The sequence below is a fragment of the Rhincodon typus genome, chromosome 10, assembly GCF_021869965.1.
Source record: "Rhincodon typus isolate 14 chromosome 10, sRhiTyp1.1, whole genome shotgun sequence".
NCBI lineage: Eukaryota > Metazoa > Chordata > Chondrichthyes > Orectolobiformes > Rhincodontidae > Rhincodon > Rhincodon typus.
Genome location: NC_063341.1, coordinates 5,335,649 through 5,361,974, shown reverse-complemented (window position 1 = coordinate 5,361,974; position 26,326 = coordinate 5,335,649). Strand labels below are relative to the sequence as shown.

At 40.1% G+C, this 26,326-nt stretch overlaps 1 protein-coding gene across 8 annotated transcripts in view; it reads left to right on the top strand.

Moving 5' to 3' along the window:
* Nucleotides 1–26,326, top strand: part of fam20b (FAM20B glycosaminoglycan xylosylkinase) — a 110,110-nt gene that overhangs the window by 39,539 nt on the left and 44,245 nt on the right. For all 8 annotated transcript variants that reach the window (XM_048601788.1, XM_048601792.1, XM_048601791.1 and 5 more), the window contains 2 exons: nucleotides 7,602–8,103; nucleotides 20,515–20,601. In XM_048601788.1, coding sequence (XP_048457745.1) covers nucleotides 7,727–8,103; nucleotides 20,515–20,601 — 464 coding nt within the window. In that variant the 5' untranslated portion in view covers nucleotides 7,602–7,726. The remainder of the gene's footprint in view (nucleotides 1–7,601; nucleotides 8,104–20,514; nucleotides 20,602–26,326) is intronic.

The window sequence follows — 26,326 nt, the reverse complement described above, 5'->3', positions numbered from 1 at the left end:
TTGGTTCAGCCACGTTTGGAGTATTGCAATCAGTTCTGGTCTCCCTGCTATAGGAAGGATGTTGTGAAACTAGAAAGTGTTCAGAAAAGATTTAGAAGAATGTCGCCAGGGTTGGAGGGTTTGAGCTTTAGGGCGAGGTTGAATAGGCTGGACTATTTTCTCTGGAGTGTCGGAGGCTGAGGGGTAACCTTTATAGATGTTTACAAAATCATGAGGGGCATGGATAGGGTAAATAGAGTCCAAGGTTAGAGGCCATAGGTTTAGGGTGAGAGGGCAAAGATATAAAAGGGACCAAAAGAGCAACTTTTCTATGCAGAGCATGGTGCGTGTATGGAATGAGCTGTCAGAGGAGGTAGTGGAGGCTGGTACAATCACAACATTTAAAAGGCATCTGGATGGATATATGAATAGGAAGAGTTTAGAAGAATATGGGCCAAATACTGGCAAATGGGATTAGATTCATGTAGGATATCTGGTTGGCATGGATGAGTTTGACTGAAGGGTCTGTTTCCACGCTGTACATCTCTATGACTATGACTGGAAATAAATGCCAGTCTTGTGGTGGAAGGCTGTTTCTGGGCAAAGTAGACTGGGAACAACTACTTGTAGGAAAATTCACATCGGAGTAATAGGAGACATTTGAACAGGTTGGAGTGCGGTATCAACAGATCCCATAATGGTGAATGGTGGGGCCGGTAAGTTCTGAGAATGTCTGATGTCAAGGGATCTACTGGACTAAATGAGGAAAAAATGGAAGCTGCTGGTAGATACTGAAGGTTCAAAATACTGGTTGCCCTAGAGAAGTATAGAAAAATGCAAGTGGTTGCTTCAAAAAGAAATTAGAGTGAAGAGGCGACATGAAAAACATTGGTGGATAACATTAAAGAAAATCCAAAGAGATAGTAAGAACTGCAGATGCTGGAGTCACCGATAACACAGTGTGGAGCTGGAGGAACACAGCAGGTCAGGCAGCATTGGAGGAGCAGGGAAGTTGACATTTCGGGTCAGGACCCTTCTTCAGAAAATCCAAAGGTTTTTTTAAATTGTCTTGGGATAAAAGAATAACCAGGGATAGAACAGGGCCTATTAGGGACCAAAGTGGGAGTGTGTGTGTAGAGAATTTAAATGAGTACTTTGCATCTGTATTCTTTTTAAGAGAAGAATGGTGTAGAGGACTGGAGGAAAGCTAATGTGGTACTGTTTTTCAAGATGAGAGGTAGGGATAAACCAACAAACCACAGACCTTTCAGAGTAATGTCTGTGGTAGGGAAACTATTGAAAAATTTTGATGGACAGAATTAATCCCTTCTCAGAGAGGCAAGGGTTAATCAAGGATAGTTATCATGGCTTTGTAAGGGGCAATCATGTCTAACAAATGAGATTGTATTTTCTGAGGATGCCACTAGATAGTTGAGGGTAGTGTAGTTGATGTAGTCTGTATGGATTCCAGAAGGGTTTTCACAAGGTCTTAAGTGGCAGTCTGGTGAGGAGGCAGCAATGGTCTGGTGGTATTATTGCTGGACTGTTAATCCAGAGACCCAGGTAACATTCTGGGCACCTGGGTTTGAATCCTGCTGTGGCAGATGGTGGAATTTGAATTCAATAAATATCTGGAATTAAGAATCTAGTGATGACGATGAATCCATTGTCAATTGTTGGGGAAAAACCCACCTGGTTCACTCATGTCCTTTAGGGATCAAAACTGCCATCCTTTTCTGGTGTGGCCTACATGTGATTCCAGACCCACAGCAATGTGGCTGACTCTTAATTCTGGCCTAGCCAGTGACACCCTCATCCTGTGAATGAATAAAGAAAAGAAGAAGCTAAGAGTCCATCCAGTTCAGACCAAGTTGCCAAACTGTATCCAAAATTGGCTGATTGGCAGGAAGCAAAGGGTGATGGCTGAAGAGGATATTTTTAAGTGGAAGCCTGTGTCCAGTGCCACAGGGTTCAGTATTGGTTCTTTGCTGTTTGTTGCGTATGTTAATATTTGAGACACAAGTATAGGAGGTGTTAACATGAAGTTTGCAGAAGATGCAAAATTGTTAGTATGGTGAATAGTGAGAAGGGAAGTTTTAGACTGCAGTATGATTTAGATTGGTTGCTCAGTTGTGCTGAACAGTGGCAAATGAAATTTAATCCTGAAAATGTGAAGTGATGCATTTTGGCAGGATTAACGAGTCTGCAGTGGCAGACAAGCAAAAGACTTTCCTAGAAGAGAAGAAAGACCTGAAAAATACATTCTGGACCACAGCTGGTTTTCTCATATTGGCAGATAACTAATTTCAATTTAGACTCTGGAACAAGTGCATCTGTAATGTTAAGCAGAATTGTGTTTTCATTGGCAAAGTGGAAGAAATCACCATTGAGATATATCATTATTTTGAGAAAGACTTTCAAAAAATATTCACAGGATTAGGAAGATTTATAATGGTAAAAATAGTCCTGTAGACCTACAAAGTCATCCTCCCCAAAATCTGGGAGCTAGTGTCAAAATTGGGAGATCTGTCTCACTGACAAGTCAAAAACAGCCTGACAGTCATACTTATGGAATTGTACCTTACAATGTCACAGATACTGCGATCACCACCTGTGAGTATGTCCAGTCTCAATGGTAGCACAGGCCCTAGCAAAGATTCTGGCACTGTGGTATACAGTCAGGATTGAGTTGCCTTGAGATTCCTTAGTGTTGACCTGGTACCATGGTGTCCAGAGTCATACTTGGACAAGGAAATCTGCTGATTACCATGTACTGTCCTTTCTCTGCTGATCCATGCTGAACAACACTTAGGGTAAATGACATTTTGTGTCTCACAAATTCCAGCCAATGGATATCTCCAAAAGGAGATAAACTAACCATCGCCCCTTGACATTCAGTGGAATTACCATCACTGAATCCTCCACTATCCTGCAGTTAACATAGACCAGAAACTTAACTGGACTCACCATATAAACACTGGCTACAAAACCAGGTCACAGTCAGGAATGCTTCAGCGAGCAACTCATCTCCTTACTCCTGAAAACCTATTCATCATCTACCAGGCGCAAGTCGGCATTGTGATGCAGTACTCCCAAACTGCCTGGAATGAGTGCTACTCTAGACAACACAAGAAGCTTGACACTATCCTTGGCAAAACAGCCTGCTTGATTGGCATTATATTCACAAACATCCACTCCCTCCACCTCCAGTGCTCAGTAGTAGCAGTACTTACAATCTATAAGATGTACTTCAGAAATTCACCAAAGTTCCTGACGAATGTAAAGGATCCCATAGCAAAACCAGCAAAACCGATGTAATATACAAAATACCATGCAAGGACTGTGAGAAACACTACATAGGCCAAACCGGAAGAAAACTGACAATACGGATACACAAATACCGACTAGCCACCGAGAGACATGACCAATTCTCATGTCTCACTGCACACGGTCAACGAGAGACACGAATTCAACTGGGACAACACATCGATAATTGCACAAGCCAAACAGACATGCCAGGGAATTCCTGGAGGCCTGGTATTCTAACTGGAACTCCATCAATAAACACACTGAATTCGACCCTGTGTATAAACTACTGAGAAACAAAACCAGAAGTAATACCAACCACCCCAGCAAACTGAGGCATATAAATATTAAGTGGGACAGAATGCTGACGCTTCACTGGAGACACACTGACAATGTTACTTAGCAGGGTGACGAAATGTTTGCGATGAAACGTTTGCAACCAAACCCACCGGCTCGGCGAACATATCTACAACCTCACCAAACTCCTTCCAAACCCATAAACACTTCCATCTAAAAGCAGAAGGGCAGCAAGTATATGGGATCGAGCAGGAGGAAAGGTGGTTGTGGTTGTTGAGGTTCTATCCAGGAGGTCCTGTGAAGGGTGTTCTGGACTCGCCTGCCTTCTGCCATAAGGTCAAAAGGTAGTGATGTTCACTGGCACCATTAGCGACTATGTAAATACTTATGCAATCAGTGTCCAAACGCAGAAAGAACTAGACATCCTCCAGGCTTGGGCTGATGAGTCGCAGGTAACATTTGTGCCACCAGTGCCATTCAACAGCCATCTCCAAGAGACCTGATTTATTGCCCCTTGACATTCAGTGGCATTACCATTGTTGAACACCTTAATAACATGATCCTGGAGCTAACCACTGACCGGAAACTGAACTGAACCAACCTTAAAAAAGTATGTGTAGGTACTGTGTCTACAAGAGCAGGTCAGAGAATAGGAATTCTGTGACCAGTATCTCTCAACCTGACTGTACAAGGTGCAAGTCAGGAGTGTGATGGAGTACTCTCCACATGCACAGATGGCTGCAGCTCCACAAATACTCAAGTTCGGCATTGTCCAAGGCAAAGCATCCCACTTGATCGTCACCCCATTCACCAGCTTCAACATTCCTCCATTCATCACCAATGCATCATGGCATAAGTGTGTACCATCTATTAGATGGACTGCAGTAACTCACCAAACCTGCTTCGACAGTCCCTTCCAAGCTCTCAATTATTACCATCTAGAAGGACAAGGGCAGGAGATGTATCCACTGTAGCAAGTTCCCCTCCAAGCCACAGAACATCTGTTGCTCTTTCAAAATACTGGAACTCACTTCCCAACAGTACTGTGGATGTTCCTATACCCTAAGGACTGCAATGATTTAAAAAAGTAGCTCATCACTTTCTTGTCCATGATGATTTGGGATTGGCAATAAATGCTGGCTGAGCCAGCAATGCCCACAACCCTGTGAATGGGGAAAAAATGCAAAATTTGAAGTAGTGCTCTTGAACTCCATCACTTTGTGGATCATTTCCATCTGGGTTCCTGATGGGAAGACACAGCCCTATCCAAGTGATTACTTCTAGGACTAAATGTCCAAGATTATAAATATATGTAGGACAGAGGGAAATCCTACAGAACACAACAAGCAAGAAACAACAATAGGGGATACTGTACTATGAATCAATGGAAACTAAATGAAGGTCAAAGACTATGTTCAGGGAGACACAAATCAAAGGCCTTTTCTGGATTGTACCCAAGATGGTACACTCAGAAGAAATATGAGCAATCTAATTGCAGGTAACAAAAGAAAGCGAATAGTCGTCATCAGTTCCAAAGAGGAGTCACTGGACTTGAAGTGTTCACTCTCTTTCTCTCCCTCTAAATGCTGACAGACTTGCTTCATATCTCCAACTTTTTGTTTTTATTTCAAATCCACATAGAAGTTGAAAAAGATAAATGCATACAGTCTGGGTCCCTTTAGAAGTTTTACACTATCCTCCTCAGTTCACAAAACTTACACATGTTGTATCATCCTCAAAACTAGAAATTGTCTTTTTGCCCAAGTCTCTGTTTCCTGTCACTCAGACAATTTCACGAACAAGTTGCTGGTGACCCTTTTATTCCAGGAGTCCTAGTTTTGATCTGTTTGTCACTTTATCAAACACCTTTTGGAAATCCATGTACACCACATCAACCATATTACAATTACCCTTCCTGTTACCATATCAAAACTTTGATGCAAGTTAAAATTAAACACCTTTTTTCATTTGACAGATCTGTACTGTCTTTTTAAAATTAACCCACGTTTTCCTATATGATGTTTCAAAAAAAAATTGCCCAATGCTGAGGTTGGATTGACTGGCTTGTATATGCTGTTTGAACAAATATGTAACATTTTCAATTCTCTACTTCTCTGGGACCATTCCTGAATCTGAGGAGGATTTGAAAATTATAATCTGTGCCACCAGATTTTCCGCACTTGATTCCTTAAGGATCTTTGGATGTATGCCATCTGGTCCTGGTTGCCAGAGCATGTTTAAGTATAGTCTGCCTGTTTAGTAGCTCTTTATCAAATTTTAAACGTATCGGTTGTCTAAGCTGCTGCTCTTTCACCTTTTTTTTTCCAGCATCTTTTTTGGTAAATACAGATGCAGTACACTGATTTAGTATCTCAGTCAGTGCATAAATATGGAGCTTAGCCATTCATGTGGAAAATTGTACAGCACAGTTTACATAAGAATGGTGGAAATTTGGAACACTCCCTCAAAATCTTGTGTGCTAATTCAATTGAAATTTGTTAGACTGAGGTAGGTAGTCTTACCCAACTAAAATCTACAAAGGGAATTCAATAAAAAGACTTGAGGTGCAAATCATTCATGATCTGAGTAATTCAGTGGATGAACAGGCTCAAGCAGCCAAAGAATCTATAACTATAATCCTCTATCTCGTGTTTCTTTGTTCTTCCAATTGAATTTAGTATCCTTTTCCTCAAAACAAAACCGCCTTGACATCTCTTGCAAATCTATTGCCCCTCTATTTTAGAGTCAGGATAACCCAAATACTAAATTCAAAGAGTTTTTGCTAATATTGTCTTGGTGTTGAGGATAGAGCCTGAATACACACTAGCACAAAATACTGAAAGCTAACACACGGAGGATTGGAATAAAAGAGTAGGGAAATCTTACTGTAACTGTACAATGTGCTGGAAAACCACATCTGGAATACTGTGAACAGTTTTGGTCTTCTAATTTAAGGAAAAATATTGTTTCATTGGAGACAGTTCAGAGAAGATTTATTCGGCTGATCCCTGATATAGAGGGATTATTTTCTGAGCAAAGGCTAAACCATTTGGGACTCCGCTCACTGGAGTTTGGAAGAATGAAAGGTGATCTCATTGAAACATACAGCATTCTTAAGGAACTTGACAGGTTTAAATGCTCAGAGAATGTTTCTCCTACAGGGTGAGTCTAGGACCAGGGGGCATGGTTTCAGAATACAGGAGTGCCAATTTAAGATCGAAATGAGGAATTTCATCTGAGGGTTGGAATTCTTTGGAACTTCTTGTCACAGAGGGCTGTATATCCTTATGTACATTTAAGGCTGAGTTAGAGGGAAAGGGCAGGAAACTGGACATGAGGAATGTCAGATTAGCCATGATCCTACTGAATGGCAGAGCAGGCTCGGGGGGCCTAATCCTTTTCCTATTTCTCATGGTCTTATAACACAGAGGCTTATTTATTTTTTAAAAATGAGTTAAAACTTCTTCAGCCTCTTTTCTTACATGCGAAGCTCTAATAACCGTACAGAAGTTTTATGTTTCAAGGATATTTGGGTATAAGTTGCAACAATTAATTTTAGCCATGCCAAGCTATTGTGTAGTTCAGTGTATTATACACTAGATGTAACTGTCAGATTTTAGAGAGAATTTAGACAAGTGATAATTATTCCAGGACCTAGGAATCTTGGTTTTAATTGAGGCTGAGGTACATTTTCTAGTTTTGTTTCCTTGCCAATTAAGAACTCTGCATTTTGCCAGTGGGAAAAGTTGATCAGATTCGCAAATAATTCTGGTGCTTGCCTTTGCTTTTTGAAATACAATTGTTGTTTCCCATTTTCTTTGCTGGACAGCATTGGATATGTGTTTTTGATCAGATGCAAATTGATCAAGCTTATTGCAGTCTATAACACGGATTGGATTTGTCTATCAACTAATTTATTGATGTCTGATTCAAAACCAGCCACTCTACTGCTTGTAAGTCATGTGCTTTGAAACATTATGAAAAATACTTCTATTGACGGTATCTTTCTTTTCTTTCAGGACAGCAACAATTGGCATGAAAGTGACAACAGAGTTCACCTGAAGCTAATGTTGGGCTGCCACATCAATTTTTTTGTATTGGGATAATTTGTGATACCAGTAACAATCTTAAATCTGAGGCCACAATGAAGCTGAAGCAACGTGTTATTCTGCTAGCTATCCTCCTTGTTATTTTCATTTTTACAAAAGTGTTTCTGATTGACAACTCAGACTCTTCTGCAGCAAACCGAGAAGATCAGCACTCCTTTCAGCACATGATGGATAAACTCAAGATTGAACTGAATCCAAATTTGGAGCATACACTGCAATCGCCATGGGAGATAGCAGCACAGTGGGTTGTTCCCAGGGAGGTGTATCCAGAGGATACGCCAGAGCTTGGAGCCATTCTACATGCCATGGCCACAAAAAAGATCATTAAAGCTGATGTAGGCTATAAAGGAACCCAGCTAAAGGCTCTACTTGTTCTTGAAGGTGGACAGAAGGTTGTGTTCAAGCCTAAAAGGTAATGTTAATATGAACAAAATGGACTGAACTTAAAATAATGCAGAATACCCTGCTATTCTGAGCAAAGTTTTCTGATAAAGCACACATTCCTATGTCTTGATACTCAAGTTAATGGTGGACTTGAACTTATGAATTAATGGCAAGAATAGAACTCTCTGCCACTTCAGCCTTCTGTGCTATTATTCAGTGTGATCATCGGTAATGTGATTACTCCATAGTTCTGCCTACCTTCAATAATGTGCTGCCCTCTTTATCAAGAACCTATTGCCTCCTGCTTTAAAAATTTTCAAAGAATCTGTGTCTGCTGCTTTTTGAGAGAGTTCCATAGGCTTGTGTTCCTTTGTGATTTAAAAAAAAAAATTCCCTTATTTCTGGCTTAAATGGGCTGTCCTTTACTTTTGAATAGTAAACCTAGATTCTGTCCGTTCCAGAAATATCCTATCAAGATCCATTAGGATTTCATGTTTTAATCAAGTTGCCTGTTACTCTCCTAAACTCTAGCAGATAGAAGTCTACTTTGTCTCACCATTCCTTATAAAATAAGCTGTCCATTCCAGGTATGAAAAGCAAAATACTGCAGACATCGTAAACCTTCCTTAATAATAGATTCTAACATTATCTGTTTGACTGATTTTAAGCTAGCTGGCTTGCTTTCTATTCCCTTTCCTCTTTGAGTAAAGGAGTTTCATTTGCTATTTTCAAATTTAATGCAATGTTCCCTGAGTGTCAGGAATTTGGGAATATTGAAATTGACATATCAACCATCTCTCTGGCATCTTTGCTGATGCTTCTTCTCTGATTTGGGCAGTGTTGGAAAAATTATTTCCATGAGTCAGAAAGATTATAGATTTTACTTGCCCCCTCAGCCATGGATGCAACAACAGTGCAGCAGCTTTCATGCAAAAGAGATGAAATTGTCTCATTGCTAAAAACATAAACATCTATTAAAAGTATTCATTTGTAGGTAACATAAGTGCTAAAAGTAACATGAATTCAAGTGAGGTTGTTTTAATTGCTCTGTGATACACTTAGTCTTTATTTGATTAAATTGACCAGATAGCAACAGATAGCACAACTGTCATTTTCATCTGTGCTTTCCAAATTTTTTTTGGCCTGGTTGTATAGTTGATTCTAAATAAAATTAACTTTAAATGATACTACACACACACACACACACACACACACAGCAGAATACATATGAACAGAAGTATGCACAATCGATCATCTGTTTACTAACTTTGCATTTAGAATGAAGAGCCCCCGTTAAATGGAGGCTTACCAAGTCTACCTAAATGGCTTTGAAGCTTTGCAATCATCACCAAGATTAGCCAAATCTCTCACTGTTTATTATCAATGTACAGATTGCATACCTAAAGTATAATGCTTCAAACTTGAATCTGAACAGGAGCAAAATACTTTGTTTCCTGTCTAGCAACTAATTTTCTATCTGTGTTGCTAGTCCTTAAACTATATTCACAAACGTCAAAAAGAATTATGCTAGTCTTGCCAGCCCCTCCAAACAAAATTAAAACCAGTATAATTCAGGATGAAAAACAATTTTAACTTGCCATTGTGCAGTAAAATGGACATTTGAAAAAGTGCAAATAATTCATATCATACAGCACAGAAACAGACGCTTCGGTCCAGCCAGTCCACGTCGACCATGTTAACTAAACTTGTCCCACTTGCCTGTGTTTGGCCCATATCCCTGCATCCTTTCTTATTCATTGACTTATCCAGATGTACCTACATCCACCACTTCCTCTGGCAGTTGAATCACACATGAATCACTCTATGTATTTAAAAAGAAAAGTTGCGCCTCGTGTTCTTTATGAAACTTTCTCTTCACTTTCAAAACTAGCAGGCATATTTTTAACACCCCCACCCTAGGGAAGAGACCCTTGCTATCTTTCCTGCTCATGATTTCATAAACCTCTTTGAAGTCACCCCTCAACCTCCTACACTCCAGTGAAAAAAGTCCCAGCCTATCTAGCCTAGTTTTATAACTCCAACCTCCATTCCCACAGCATCCTGGTAATTTCTTTCTGCAGCCTCTCCAATTTAATAATATCCTTCCTTTAGGAGGGCAACCAGAACTGCACGCAGTATTCCAGAAGAGGCCTCACCAATGTCCTGTACAACCTCAAAGTGACGTCCGAACTCCTATACTCAAAAGATCTGAGCGATGAAGGGAAGTGTGCTAAATGCCGCCTTAAATACCATGTCTACCTGTGATGCAAATTTCAAAGAATTATACTCCTGGAACCCTTGGGTCTATCTGTTCCACAACACTACCCAGGGCCCTACCATTAATTATATAAGTTGAGCCCTGGTTTGTTTTTACCAAAATGCAATACCTCACATTTATCCAAATTAAACTGCATCTGCCACTTCTTGGCCCATTGACCCAATTGATCAAGATCTCTTTGTAATCTTAGGAAACCTTCTTCGGTGTCTACTATGCCACCAATTTTGGTGTCATCTGCAAACTTAATCTGCTGAATCTGGGTTCCACAGGGATTAGTATTCAGACTGCAAGTGCTTACAATATATATTATTGACTTGGAGGAAGGAACTGAATGTATTGTAGTCAAATTTGCAGCTGACATAAAAATAGATGGAAAGGCAGGTTGTGAGAGGTATACAGTTTACAGAGATATTGATAGGTTATGTAAGTGGACAAAAAGTTGGCAAATGGAGTTCGTATGTGAAGAAAATGTGAAGTTGTTCATTTTGGAAGGGAGAACAGAATATTATTTAAATGGAGAAAGATTGCAGAAAGTTGCGACACAGAGGGACCTAGCAGTAATTGTGCATGAAATGCAGAAAGCTAAGATACAGGTGCAGAAGGTAATCAGCAAGGCTAATGGAATGTTGGCCCTTAGTTCAAGGGAGTTGGAGTATAAGAGTAGGGAAATCTTTCTGCAACTTTACAAGGTGCTGCTGAGACCACTTCAGGACTACTGTGAGCAGTTTTGGTCCCCTTATTTCAGCAAATATATTATTGGTGGCAGTTCAGAGAAGGTTCACTAGAAGGGATTATCTTATGAGCAAATGCTAAACAGTTTGGGACTCTACTCACGAATTTAACAGAATGAGAGGTGATCTCATTGAAACATGTAGGATTCTTAAATGGCTTGACAGGGTAAATGCTGAGAGGATTCTTCCTGTCATGGGAGAGTCTAGCACTGGAGGGCATGATATCAGAACAGTGGGGCATCAATTTAAGACTGAGATGAGGGGATTGTAAGTATGTGTTGAAGAACAGAGCACACAAGATTAAGGTGAGGAGTAAGTGGTTTCGAGGACATCTGAGAAGAAATATTTTCACTGAGAGGATGAAAAGTAGAATGTGCTGCCTGAGGTGATGGTGTCACTCTCTCAACATTTAAGAAACATCTGGATGAGTACTTAAAATGCCAGGTCATAGTAGGCTATGCGTGCAGATAAATCGGATTGGTGTAGTTCATTTGTCAGCATAGACATGGTGGGCTCAAGTGACAGTTTCTGTGCTGTATAACTCAATTAATTTTTTGAGAGTTGAACGTATTTGGCACCTTTTGCCACAGAGAGCTGTTGGAGCAGAGTCCAAATGTATATTTAATGCTGGGCTAGATTTTTGATCAGTAGTGGAATCGAAGGTTACTGGGAAAGGGCAGTAATATGGATGTATGGAGTGTCGGATTAGCCACGATCCCATTGAATGGTGGAACAGGTTCTAGGGTCTGAACAGCCTACTCCTGTTCTCATTTCTTATGCTTCACAAGTAAAGTTGAACACTCTTTCTTTATTTCTTCCTTTTTTCTACCTTTTATCTTTTGCTTTATTTTTCTGTGTTTTAAGATGGCGCCGCAGAGTGGCAACACTATACAGCACTTTTCGCTGTATTTTGTAACAATATACAAGTGACAATAAATAAATCAAATCCGATAAAATCAAATCAAAATGCTAATAAGATGTATGACCCTATTTACTGTATCTGAGACCACAATCTGAAATTCAAATTTAACAATTGCTGTTGTTTATTTCAGTAAAATCCATCACAATTTTTCCATGTGTAATAGCTCCTGAAGTTACACAACCTTAAACTAAAGGTTCCACATTTATTTGCAAATAATTAATTACATCAGTGATTTAAATTTATCTTAGATCTCAGTTAGTGGTGTATACCTTTTGTGGATAAGTCTAAAATGGTTCCCTCTCCTTTTGCAGCCTTCCCTTCGACTGCTCACCGCACAAGCAACCGCCTTCATTCCACTCTTCTTGCAGCCTCTGTTTCTTGCCCCCCCAATATCTTTTCTATTTCCCTCCTTACTCCAGTTTCAGCCCATTTTTCTTACAACATACGCCGCTTGCAGCCCTCTCCTCTCCCCAATCTGCTTGCCTATCCCTTTTCTCTCCGACCCACATCGTCCACCTCCTCCCCTACACACGTTTCCTCCTCTTTCACACTTGCACCTCTTTTACACATACTTTGCCCCTAAGCACTGCTTTTGCAGCATGCTTCTATCACCCATACACCTCTTGCAACCTGTCTCCCTGCACCCTGCTGTCCCTAGGAAAATGCCCACCATTTTGGCCAAAGACGCTTCTTGGTGCCCCACTTTCCTGGCCCTTGCCAGTTCCTGATCATTGGTCTTGGCTCCCCAACCCTGGCTTATGTACCCCGTTCATACACCTTGGTCTTGGACTCCTATCAAATGTCAGTTGCCTGATGATTCCTTCAATGTTAGCGCTGACTTTATCAACTGCTAGCTGCTCTTCCAGTCACAGTCTGTTTCTCTCCTAAGCATAGGAAAGAACCAGCTTGTGATTGGAGGTGTAGCTCATCACTGTTTACATGTATTCCATTGAGGGGTGACTCTTCTTTGGTTGCCTTCATGACCAAATTTTCATGGGTGATTTGAAGACTTTTGGTGTTGGATCTGCCTGGCACTTTCCCTTCAACCCCTGTATTTTGAGAGTTGATTCTATGTATTCTTAAATATCTGCCAATGCATCTCTTAACATATCCCTTAACCTAATTTGCTTTCAGGCCTTCATAATTTAACTTATTAAAGTTTAACCTATTGGTCCTGGACCCACTCTTCTCTCCTTGTGACTGAATATAGAATTAAATGATATTATAGTTGCTGTGACTGAGGGCTGCACTATGAGATCATTAAATAACCCTATCTTGCTGCACAATACCAGGTCTGGTGTAATCTGTTCTTGTAAAGGACACCCCCCCAGCAGTATTTATTTAGTAAAACTGAGAAATATTGGAACTTCGAGAAACCCCAAGAAGGAAAAGTGTCAGTAGAGTAAAGCTGGCTGTCTGCAAAAGAGCTGAATTGTGCCAATAAGTAGATGCTGGCATGCAGTCTCAAGAATCATTGGAACTCAGTCTTGGGAAGAGACTGAACAACTTGTGGCAGTAAGTGATGGAGTGGCTTGTGAGGAAATTCCAAAACTAAATCTCCAAAAATGAAGAATCCCTTGTAAGAGAGACATTTTAATTATTTGTTGCCCACATTATCTGGATGGAATCTGTCTTAATTGCAGTGACCATTTTAAAGTGGAGTCTACAGGATGTTTGGCTTTGAATATGTACTTACCTCACATTAACATCTAGATGTTAGAGTACAGGTGTGTGTGTGTGTATTAAACATACTAGAAATTGTTTTATAGTTCAAGCCTTCTCCTGGAGCATTTTCTTCGTGGTTTACTTTCGTAGTAAGTACCTGGGATTTTGAACTTGGTCTACTTTGAACTAAGAAATGTTACTGGGCCCAATCCAGTCATAATATAAATTTGGTTATCTTTGTCTCTGATCATAACAATTTAGACAACACAAAGATAACAAAAATCTGAAGTACTTCTCCCAATAGCTGATAATGCAGGGGATCAATTATAATTTCAAAACAAAACTTGATCAATCTTTACTATGCAATTTAATATTAATCATACAGAATCAAGGAAGATAAATGGAGTTCAGAAATGTATCGGTCATGAAACAACTGAATGGTGAAACACACTTGAAAGTTTGAATCGATGTTGTTATAATCACTTAGACTTCCAAAAAGAGATGAATTTCCCAGGGATCAATAGAAAGAAATACATGACAAGATTTCACACTTAAGACTTTTACTGGAAGGAACAAAACTAAAGTTAATACCAATTAAACATTACATAACAGACAACTAATACAGTAAGCAAAATAAATTAATTTTCATTGAAGAATGCTGAATGGCTTATAATGCTCGAGGTAACCTGGACATGAATAAGAAGTAAAAGTAAATATCCACCCATAAAATTCTTGTAGTATACCACCAGTGGAGACTTTGGCCAAGGGCATACCTCAAAGTATGTTCCCTTTCATAGCCTTTGTGTCATTTTGTTTGATTTCAAACTAACTATTAAGTCAAACACAGTTGAGATTGTGGAGACTGCAGAGAACATGATTTATAATCAGTTTAAAAACAAAAGAAACATACAGGTGTTAGTTTAAGGGCATTAGCTTAAGGAAGTTTCCTTTTATCTCACAGTATCATCTACAGAGTGGCATGAAAAGAGTTTCAAAGAAGTTTGTTTTTAAAACATTAAATCTTTCAAGGGCTAGATATGAGATATGAAATATGAAATATGGAATAAGAAATAGGAGCATATTTCAATATTGACAGGTACTAACAGTTTAAAGAGTAATTTGAACTTCCAATTATTAGCTGAAACACGTGTCAAGATTTCATGTTTTCGTCAAGGCAAAGCAATTATCAATTAAACCCATCAATTTTTTGCAGGCAACTTGTACTTCAAATTACCAAACAGAATTTGCTGCTCCTTTCTGCTTTTATTGGCAGCTGAAAATTTCCATTCTGTATCATTACTTGGTTTCCTAAGTGGAATGCCGATCTTCTGAAACGAATTCACCAAGTATTTTACAGCTTCCAAAAGTTTACATTTGTTCTTTTCCTTCCCCAGTACTAACTTCCACTGAGAGTTTTCCCTGGGAACTTTTCCTCTAACTTTAGCTTGGGAACATGCCCAACCTAGATTTAACTCCTCACAAATTTGGTTTCCTTTTTTTTCTTCTTTTTCTAAATTTGGTTTTTAAACTGAGTGCAAGCTCCCCACCCACCTTTGGTATGGTGAACAGTAGTCAGTATTTTATCTATATAAGGTGCAGACCTGGTTAGCATCATTTTTTGGCTGTTCAACTCAGTTGGCTAGATTACACCAGACCAAGAAATGCAACTTCCTTTTCTGTTACAATGCTGCGTTTAAAGAGAAACCTGTAACACAACCTCACAAGGCCTTCCTTTTGCCTCCTCTTCATGGCAACCATAAATATGTTAGCCTCGTATCCAAGTAAAGATATAAATCAGCTCTCTCTGATCACTGTGCCCTTTCATCTTAGAAACAAAGACACAAATTTCTTGAATAATTCTGTACAACCCACTTCCAGAGCATGTTTTTGGGTAAAAGAGACTGAGTCATGTCATATAAAAGCAAAATACTGTGAATCTGGAAAGAAACAGAATGCTGGAGAAACTCAGCAGGTCTGGCAGCATCTGTGGAGACAGAAATAGTTAGTGTTTTGAGGCTGAAGAATCATCAAACCAAACTTGAAATGTTAACTCAGTTTCTGTCTCCACAGATGCTGCCTGATCTGTAGTGTTCTTTTTCAGAGATAGTAAGAACTGCCAATGCCTGAAGAAGGGTCGCGACCCGAAACGTCAGCTTTCCTGGTCCTCTGATGCTGCCTGGCCTGCTGTGTTCCTCCAACTCCACACTGTGTTATCAGTGTTCTTATTGTAGGCTTAGAAACAGCTGACATTGTCCTCGGGTGTTAACATTCATTTCAGTGCATAATATTATTCTCCATTTGATCTAACTGTTAAACCACTCAATTTTATTGTCAGATAGCCGCTAGCTATATTATGTTTCATTTAACCCGTATTTAAAGGTAGCATCATAGACTAGGATTCTATCAACTAAAGGATAGAGTCATAAAATGTAATATGCTGATAAGTGCCTCACTTACAACATCAAAAGAGGAACTATGTGGCCTGTTGAGGCAGCTCTTTCATTCACAATGACCATGACTGATCTGAAACTTCAACTCTACCTTCCCATTCACTCCCTGTATTCCTTGAGACCCTGAGAAATCAAAAGTATGTCTACCTACCTTTCAATATATTCCCACAATCACTAATTATTTTTGTACAGATCTAGGCAGCTGTTTGGGTGCATTGACTTCATGCTCTGAAAATCCCTTCCGAGCATCTCAGCCTCCCGCAACTTTAATTCCTCTTGTAAGATGCTTCTTCAAACTCATCTAGTTGATCAATCTTTAATTCCCCTTCCTAACCTCTTTCTTTGAAAATAATCATTTTGGCATAAGGTAAAGGTAAAATCACTATAGCCACACCAGACTCTAGGTCTGCTTTCTCATTGGAGAGACACGACTGGTGGTGGTTTAATCTGAGGTCACCACCCCTCAGACAAGGAGAGGGGTTGAGAAGAAAGTCCTTCATGGTGACCTCAGCTTGTGTGGGAATTGAACCCAAAGTGCATCAGTCTGTATCTCAAACCCGATGTCCAGTCAACTGAACTAACTGGCATATATCTCCATTGAAGATCTTGTAATATTTTTCATGTTTAAAGGCCCTAAACAAATATAGTATTTTGTACTGGGTATGTCATTTTAGGAAGCTGTTTGTACTTTTCACACCCACCTGAAAAGGTGAGCACCAAAAACAGGACAGAAGGGACATAGAACATAGAACATAGAACATTACAGCGCAGTACAGGCCCTTCGGCCCTCGATGTTGCGCCGACCTGTGAAACCAATCTGAAGCCCATCTAACCTACACTATTCTATTATCATCCAATTATAATCCATTATAATCAATTTCACATTGTCAGCTCCAACAACACATTTCTCCCTAAGTACAGCATTGAAATGCACGTTTGTTTACTGAAGCTTTTTTTATTCGTTAATGAGATGTGGGATTCCTGGCTGAGCCAGCATTGATTGCCGATCCCTTGAGAAGATGCTGGTGAGCTGTCTCCTTGAGCCAGTGCATGTAGTGTAGGAGCACCCGCAATGCTGTTGGGGAGGGACTTCCAGGATTTTGACCCAATAATGCTGAAGGAAAAGTGACATATATAAGGATGATGAGTGGAGGGGAACGTGCAGGTGGTGGTGATCCGACATGTCTGCTGAACTGTATCGGATGAATCAAAACTGCTCTTCAAAGAGTCCTATCATACTCAAAGCATTGACTCTGTTTCTGTATCCACAGATGCTGCTAGACCTACTGAGATTTTCCGCATTTTCTGTTTTTATTTCTGATTTCCTGCATCCGCAGAAAATTGCTTTTATTTGAATATTCGTAGTAATCCATTTCAACTTCGGGTCAATGAAAACACTCAGACTTTGTAGTAGGTGAATTCAGTAATTGTAATATTATTGAATGTCGTGGGGTGATGGATAGATTCTGGGGTTGTTGATTTGTTCGTCAAGCTGTTAGGCTGGTTTGCAGATGTTTCATCACCATTCTAGGTAACCTCATCAATACGTCTCCGATGAAGTGTTGTTGGTCTGTCCTGCTTGTTATTTATGTGGTCAAGTTTGATGTGGCGTTTGGCCTCATTTCTGGTTCTGCTTCGTAGTGGCTGGTATAAGGAGTCTATTTCTACATGTTTTTTTGATGGTTAGATTCTCTCTTGTTAGACATTGTCATTGCTTGGCACAAATGTTATTTGCCTCTTGTCAACCAAAGCCTGGATAAGTTACAGGCCTTGCTGGACTTGAACGTGGCTCCTTCAGAATCTGACGAGTTCTGGCATTCTGGGTTCAAGTCCCACCTACTGCAGAGCAGTTTAATAATGTCTTGGTTCAGGTTGATTCAAAAATATCTACCCTGCGGGATTCCTGTAGAGATGTACTGAAGCTGAGGTGCCTGAAATCCAACAACCATAACAATCTTTGTTTGTGTCAGGTATGACTCCAACCAGCAGAGAGCTTTCCTGCAATACCCATGGACTCCGGGTTTGATAGGGCGCTTTGATAGTATGTCCTCAGTAAAATGCTGCATATATGGCAAGGGCAGTCACTCTCCCCTCACTTCTAGGGTTCAGCTCTTCTGTCCATTTTGAACAAGAGATCAGGAGATGAGTGGACATGGCAGAACCCAAACTGAGCGTCAGTGAATAGGCTATTTCTAAACGAGTGCTCCTTGATAGCTCTATTGATGACTACTTCTGTCGCTTTATTGAAGATCGAGAATAGACTGATGGGGTGGTAACTGGCATTTGTTCTGCTTTTTGTGTACAGGACATACCTGGGCAATTTTCTACATTGCTGGGTAGATACCAGTGTTGTAGATAAACTGGAATAGCTTGGCTTGGGGTGTGGCAAGGTGCAAAATACAAGTATTCACTATTAATGCTGCAATGTTGTCAAAGCCCATAGCCTGTGCAGTATCCAGTGCTATCAGCCATTTTATGATATCATGTGGAGGGAATCAAACTGGCTGAAGACAGACATCTGTGAAACTCCAGACCTCTTGAGGAGGGTGAGATTAATCATCCACTTAACACTTCCAGCTGAAGTTTGAAGCTTTTTGTAACAATCATCTTTTGCAATAATATGAGGTTGTGGAATGGGGTCCATGCCACAACTTTCTGACTTGGAGTTGGAAGTAGTATCATTGAAATAATATGACTAAAAACAGGTGCTCCTTCGAGATAAAAGTGAAGTACTGGAGAAACCCAGCAGGTTTGTAAGTTTCTTTGGGAGAGAAATAGAATTAACAAACATTTATTCTGTTTCTCTCTCCATAGACAATGTCTGACGTCCTGAGTTTCTCTAGCAGTTTCTACTCCTTGTAGATATTTTTTGAGTTGAGTGGTAAAATGGAGTTGGTTATTTCTGAGAGTTCATTTCTGCTTTAATGGATGAAATTGGTGCAGTATCACCTTGTGCTGGATAAGTAGATTTCCTAACAGCTGTGTAATTAATAGCATGGTGTTGTGACACAGAGATAGCTGAACCAAATCAGCCTTTCTATCATTGTACTAAAACCTTAAAAATCTCTCAAAACTGACCTCAATAGTTCCTAACCAGATTTCTTGAGTGACCAGGCCGAGACTTCATGAATAAACAATTTCAGATGCCAGTTTATATCTTAAACACAAGACTTAACAATTTATTAACAATACAGTAGTTTTAGCAGTGTCAAATTAAACAAAATAATCTAACAGGTCTATGCTATAAATCCAAAAACCTTTGTTTTTAGCCCAGTCACATAAAAGACACAGACAAACAAAAGTTAAGGGATAAATCAAAGAAAATTTAGAAAAAGACTGGCCAGATTACTTGTGGTTTTCATGATGAGTTTTTCCACAGGCATAGACAACAATTTCTTGGTTGATTGTCTGAAGATGTTGATGAGGGTCACCTTTACAGTTCACTCAGATAAGGGCAGTATACTAACAACTTGGTTTTCTATTCTCAGAGATTCCAAGAGCTGTTGATGGGAGGTTAGGCAGGGAGCTTTAAAATCTTCATTCTATAGCATCAACAGGCATTGTCAAATACCAGTTCAAACTCTTGACAGCTCCGTGACAAATTGACCATCTTCTCCACAAGGTCCCAGTTACCATTCAACATTTGCCATCTGCTTGAGCATAACATGTATTCCAGATTTGCTGGAATCAATCCCCAGGTACTGACCTTGTTAATAGTCAACTTCTGCTCTCTGTTTAAACGTAATGCTGTTCCTTAGTGATGAAGCGCCTGCAGAATCTTTGGTTCCTGATCAAATCTGCAATTAACTTCCAGACCTGACCTCACAAACAAACAAAAGCTTGTTTGGTCTGTTCTCCTTTTAACACAAGCTGTTACCCAGAGTCGAAAAATTATCTTTAGCTCACATTTCTCAGTCCAAACCAAAATTGATAAAATAATAAAATAAAACTAATGAAAAATTGGTGAGAGCTGTAACAATGGTACCCCGTTGAAAGGTCAAGAAAAATATTTGGACAGGAAGGTGACAATTTAGCAACTGCTCCCCTGTATTTCACTCACTGAATCTTGTCGGTGGATGCATCTGTCCTGATCCTTGCCACCGCAGCAACAGGTGAGAGAGTACTCAGTTCAGAACTGTCACTGTGTGATTCTTTGAATAACTGACTAATATTGTATTTTAGAATACTGGTAATCAGTCCCCTTTGAGATGCATATATGGAAGCAAAGCATTTTCTGATTTTTTTTTTTTGGTACTGGAGATAATTTGGGAAGAATAATTTTGAAAACTATATTTGTAGTTGCCGTTCCATATGATATACTTGAAAACAACAAATAGCTGCCTTCCATAATATTTAAGTTTAATTCTTGTTTAATTATTTCTTTTCCTTTTAGGTACAGCAGAAGTTATGTCGTGGAAGGTGAACCATATGCTGGTTATGACAGACACAATGCTGAAGTATCTGCTTTTCATCTGGACCGGTACTGTACATATGTTTTTAGAAGGATGTTACAAGATTTGAAAATTGTTCTCAGATTCTTCTGAAATCAGTTTTCAAATCCAAAATTTTTTAAGCTTCACTCTCTTTTTCTATCTGTGGAATACAAACTGCAGTCAGGCTAGTTAGCACTTTGTGCTTTCATAGTTTGAACTCTCAATTCCATCATGCTGCAATTATCTGATTTAAACACTGGGGGGGATGCAGTGGCATGATGGTAACGTCACTGAACTCACAATCCAGAGACACAGGCAAATGCTCTGTGGACATGTGTTAGGATGGAATTTAAAATCAGTTAATGAATCTAATAGTGAACATGGAGCCATTATCAATTGTTGTGAAACCCCATCAGATTCACTTCAGGGGAGGGTATCTCATCCTTACCCAATCTGGCCTCTACATGAATACAGATCTACAGCAATGCCAGGAACAGCTTGAGTCATACCTAAAAATGAGGTGTACAGAATAGGAGTAATTGCATCTAAACAGTGGCAGCAGCATTCAATAGACAGAACTAAACGATCCCACAACCAAAGAAGCAAACCTAAGCTTTCCAATTTTGCAACATCCAATTGTTAAAGGTGTTACACAATTAAACAGGGGCAGGAGTCTGTCCAATATCTCTATCCCTGATGATGGAAGAGCCTATGCAAAAGATAAGGCTTAAGCATTTGCAACCATCTTCAGTCAAAGTGCTGAGTGAATGATCCATCCTTTCCTCTTGCTGAGATCCACAGTATTACAGATACTGCTGTAGCTGCAGCTAATTTAATTCGCACTACGTGTTATTGAGGAAAGACGAAAGGCACTGTGTACAGCAAAGGTTATGGGGTCTGACAAAATTTCATAGTGCTGAGAACTTGTGTTTAAGAACTTGTGGCACTCCTAACTGACTTGTTCTAGCTCGGAGAATGTGGAGGCATTATTTGAGAGACAAGCAAGCTAATCACAGAATCCCTACGGCGCTGAAAGAGGCATTTTGGCCCATCAAGGCTACACCGACCCTCAAAGCATCCCACACACTTCCCTACTCTATCCCTATAACCCCACATTTACCATAGCTAGCCCACCTAGCCACACAATCCAGGACACTATGGGGGAGAAACAACGAACCAGCTTGGCGAGCCAACCAATCACAACATCCACAACCCGAGCTACAAATCTACTCTAAAACCTTAGAAACTATGGGACAAATCTAGCATGGCCAGTCTACGTAACCTGCACATCTACGTAACCAGAACACTTGGAGAAAACCTATGCACACATGGGGAGAATGTGCAAACTCCACACAGAAAGTTGCCTAAGGCTGGAAGTGAACCTATGAGGTGAACTAGTCTGACTGCTATAAGGCAGCAGTGCTAAATGCTGAGCCACCATGCTGCCCATGGACTGGCCAAAGGAATCATGGGTATTTACCAATATAGTGCAAGTTGAAAGGAAAGCACAGGAAATGTATTCACAGCTTCACTGTCAGAGGAGGTTTCTGGGGATTATGACACAACAAAGAGCCATACTAGGCACATATGAGTTTGTCCCTAAAGCATAACAGGCAAAAGTTTCAAAGTTTAAGGATCTCATAAGATGTGACAGAGATTGTGCACAATAAATTGGGAAAATGTGCTAATGGGTAAAACAACTGAAGAACAGTAGAGGGTGTTTAAAGAAATATTTAACGCAATACAAAACTAGTTTATACCCTAAGAAGGAAAAGCTCCACTTCACAGAAAAAGCACCCATTGGCAACTAAAGAGATAAGGGACAGGATAACACCAAAAGAAAGGGTTTACAAAAATGCAAAAACAGCACAGATCCTGCTGAATGGGAAAGATACAAACACCAGCAAAAGTCCACAAAACCACTTGTAAGAGCTACTGAAAGGAATTATGAAAGGAAACTTGGCAGGTGCATTAAAATCAATGAGAAATTTTATAGTTTCATAAAGGGAGGGTGGGTGGTCAGCAGCAATGTTGGCCCACTAAAGACTGAAGTATCTGAAAATACAAATTCACCTCATAGTTTCGTGTGTGTGTGTGAGAGTGAGAGGGAGGAGGAGAGAGGATGTGTGTGTAAGGGGGGGAGGGAAAGGGGGCGAGAGAGTGTGTACATCCTCAGTCATGTGAAGAGATAGCAAGAACTGCAGATGCTGGAGTCCGAGATAACAGTGTGGAGCTGTAGGAACACAGCAGGCCAGGCAGGATCAGAGGAGCAAGAAAATTGACTTTTCAGGTTGGGACCCTTCTTCAGAAATTGGGGTGGGGGGGTGGAAGGGAGCTCCAAAATAAATAGAAAGAGGAGGGGTGGGGCTGGGGAAGGTAGGTGGGATGGTGATAGGTGAGTGCAGGTAGGCAGTGGTGGGGATTAGTCAGTGGGGTGGGAGAGAAAACGGACAGGTTGTATCAAAGGAGGGTTGCACGTGGGATGAGGCCGGGGGTGGGGAGATTTTAAAATTGGTGAAATCCATGTTTAGGCCAGAGAACTATATGGAAGTGGTCACACTGCAAGTTAGGTCTGTAAGGTTATATGCAAGCCTATAGGGAATAGGTAACCACCACACAGTCCATGAGAAACAATTAAGTAGTGCCGGAGTTCCCAAAGGTCCTGTTCACAAACTGGCTTTCTGTTTTGAATATTGATGAGGCCAATGGATCCTGAATGCACTAAGAGCTATGCAAATGGCACCATGAGTGGTCCAGATGTACAGGAGGGGAGGAAGAATAGCGAAAGGGTATTACTGATTTTAATAGGTGGTGTTAATTTTCCAAACATTGACTGGGACTACTACAGTGTTGAAAGTTTGGATGGTGCAAAATTTGTTAAATGTGTTCAAGAAAATTTTCTTTATTACAATGTGAATATTCCTGCTAGGGTAGGAACAAAACTTCATCTTCTCTTGGGTAATAAGACAGGGCAAGTGACTGTAGTGATGGTGGAGGAACACTTTGGGTCAGGTGATCATAATTCTATGTTTTAAGAAATAGTTACGGAAAAGGATAAGCCTTCCATAAGAAATTAAAGTTTTTAATTGAAGTAAGGCATTTTAATGGTATGAGACAAAATCTTTCAAAAATTGTTTGGAGTAGACAGTTCGCAAATAAAGGGATTTCTCATAAGTAGGAGGTTTTCAAAAGTGGGATCACGAGAGTTCAGAGTCATTGTGTTCCTCTTAGAGTAAAAGGTAAGGCTGGTAGCATTAGAGAGCAATGGATGAAGAAAGATATTGAGGTTCTCGTCAAGAAGAGAAAAGAATCATATATTAGATATAAACAACTATGTTCAAATGAATCTCTTGATTAATATTGATTTTTTTATTGTCACGTGTACTGAAATACAGTGAAAAGCTTTGAAAGATCACAGGAAGCAAAGGATATACAGATCAAAAGACTTAAGAGGCATAAAGGTTACATTATTTGAGGCTACAGTCCATTCAACAGTCTGATCTTCATGGGTCCTGCGGGAAGCTGGTAGGTCTGTCCTGGGTCTGTGAATCCAGCATCGCCAGTACTCGGGCCTGGATGACTGTAGGATCTTCAAATCTGTAATTAGATTTAAACGAACATTATCAGTAATTTTTACTGATAGGAGCTCACAAGGAGTTGTCTGGTGTCAGCACCATCTTCCACCTTATCTTGAACATTATAAAGGGTGTAGGGGCATTCGAAGAGGGAGATTAGTTTGGCAAAGAGAGGATATGAGATAGCCTTGGCAAGTAAGATTAAAGATAATCCAAAGAAATCCTACGTGTACATTAAGAGCAAAAGAACAACTAGAGAGAGAGTGGGGGGCTCCTTAAAGATCAAAGAGGTTGTTTTTGTGATGAACCTCAGGAGATGGAAGAGATATTAAGTGAATAGTTTGCATCAGTTCTTACTGTGGAGAAAAAGTGGAGGCTAGAGAGCTCCGGGAAATAAATATTGATGTTTTGAAAACAGTTCACATTACAGAAAAGGAACTGCTGGAGGTTTTAGAAAATATAAAGGTGAATAAATCTCCAGGACCTGATCTAGCATATCCTAGGACTTTGTGGAGGTTCAGGATGAAGTTGTGGGGCCCCTTGCGGATATATTTGTCTCATCTATAACTACAGGTGAGGTGCCAGATGACTGGAGAGTGGCTAATGTTGTGCCTTTGTTTAAGGAGAAGCCTGAGAACTATAGAGTCTGACTTTGGTGAGTAAGTTGTTGGAAGTGATTCTGAAAGATAGGATTTATATGCATTTGGAGAAGCAAGGAAGGATTAGGGACAGTCAGCATGGTTTTACACAAGGGCAGTCGTGTCTCACAAACTTGATTGAGTTTTTTGAGGAAGTAATCAAGAAGAGGTTGCAGACTTGCTCGCCGAGCTGACTTGTTTTTGTTCAGGCGTTTTGTCACCATGCTAAGTGACATCGTCAGTGAAGCCTCCAACGAAGCGATGTTATTCTACCCCACTTGGAATTTATGCTGTCTGGTCCGTTATGGTGAGTACAGTCATTTCCAGTTTTGATCTGTACGGGTTTGTATATGGGTCCAATTCTATATGTTTGTTGATTGAAGTATGGTAGAGAGCCATGCCTCTGGGAATTCCTGCGTGTGTCTATGTTTGGCTTGGGCTACTATGGTTACTTTGTCCCAGTTAAACTGATGGCCTTCATTGTCTGAATGTACAGATATTTAAGAGAGTTCATCCCTGTTTTCAGCTCTCAGTATCTGGTGTAAGTCTCCCTTTTTCTCTTTATCCAATCCTACTTATCACTTTATGTGCAAGGTTCCCGGGATTTGTTGGTTGCACCCTTTGTCTTTATTGAAACGTTAGCTCTGTACTGTCCCTGTTTCTTTCTTAAATGCACCCCCCCTGATTTGACATAGATATACTGAAAATTTTGACTCCTAGTCCACTCTGGCCAAATCATACCTGATCTTATTAAAATTGGCCTTCCAATTTGAACTTGGATTTCGGGCTCATCCTTGTCTTTTTGCGTAACAATCTTGAATCTAATGGAGTTATGATTGCTGTCTGCAAAATGCTTTCCTACTGATTTTCCAACCACTTGCCCGGCTTCATTAGCTAAAATTAAGTCTAAGATCTCCCCCTCTCTTGTAGGACCTTGTACGTATGGCTGAGAAAGCACTCTTGGCTGCATTTTAAGAATTCTACTTCCTCTAAATCTCTTTCACACTATCACTACCCTATTTAATGTTGGGGAAGTTGAAATCTCTTAGCATCACTACCCTATGACTTTTACATTTGGAAGCTAATCTCAGGGGCATAGTGGTATTATTGCTAGACAATTAATCCAGAGACCCAGGTAATTTTCTGGGGACCTGGGTTTGAATTCCACCACATAAAATTGTGGAATTTGAATTCATTCAACACATCTGGAATTAAGAGTCTAACGATGACCATGAGACCATTGTTGATTGTCTGAAAAATCCATCTGATTCGCTAATGTCCTTTAGGGAATAAAACTGCCATCCTTACCTAATCTGACCTCTGTGAGTTTAGATCCATAACTGTGGTTGACTTGAAAATGCCCTCTGGGCAGCTAGGGATAGGAAATAAATTCTGGCCTAGCACCCATATCCTGTGAATTATTTAGTAAAGAAAATACCATCCTCATGGATGATGCAACTGAGGTAAAACTCAGATGATGAAAACAAGGCAAATGTGTAAATTCTATTAAGGTGCAGGGCTGGATGAACACAGCAGGCCAAGCAGCATCATAGGAGCAG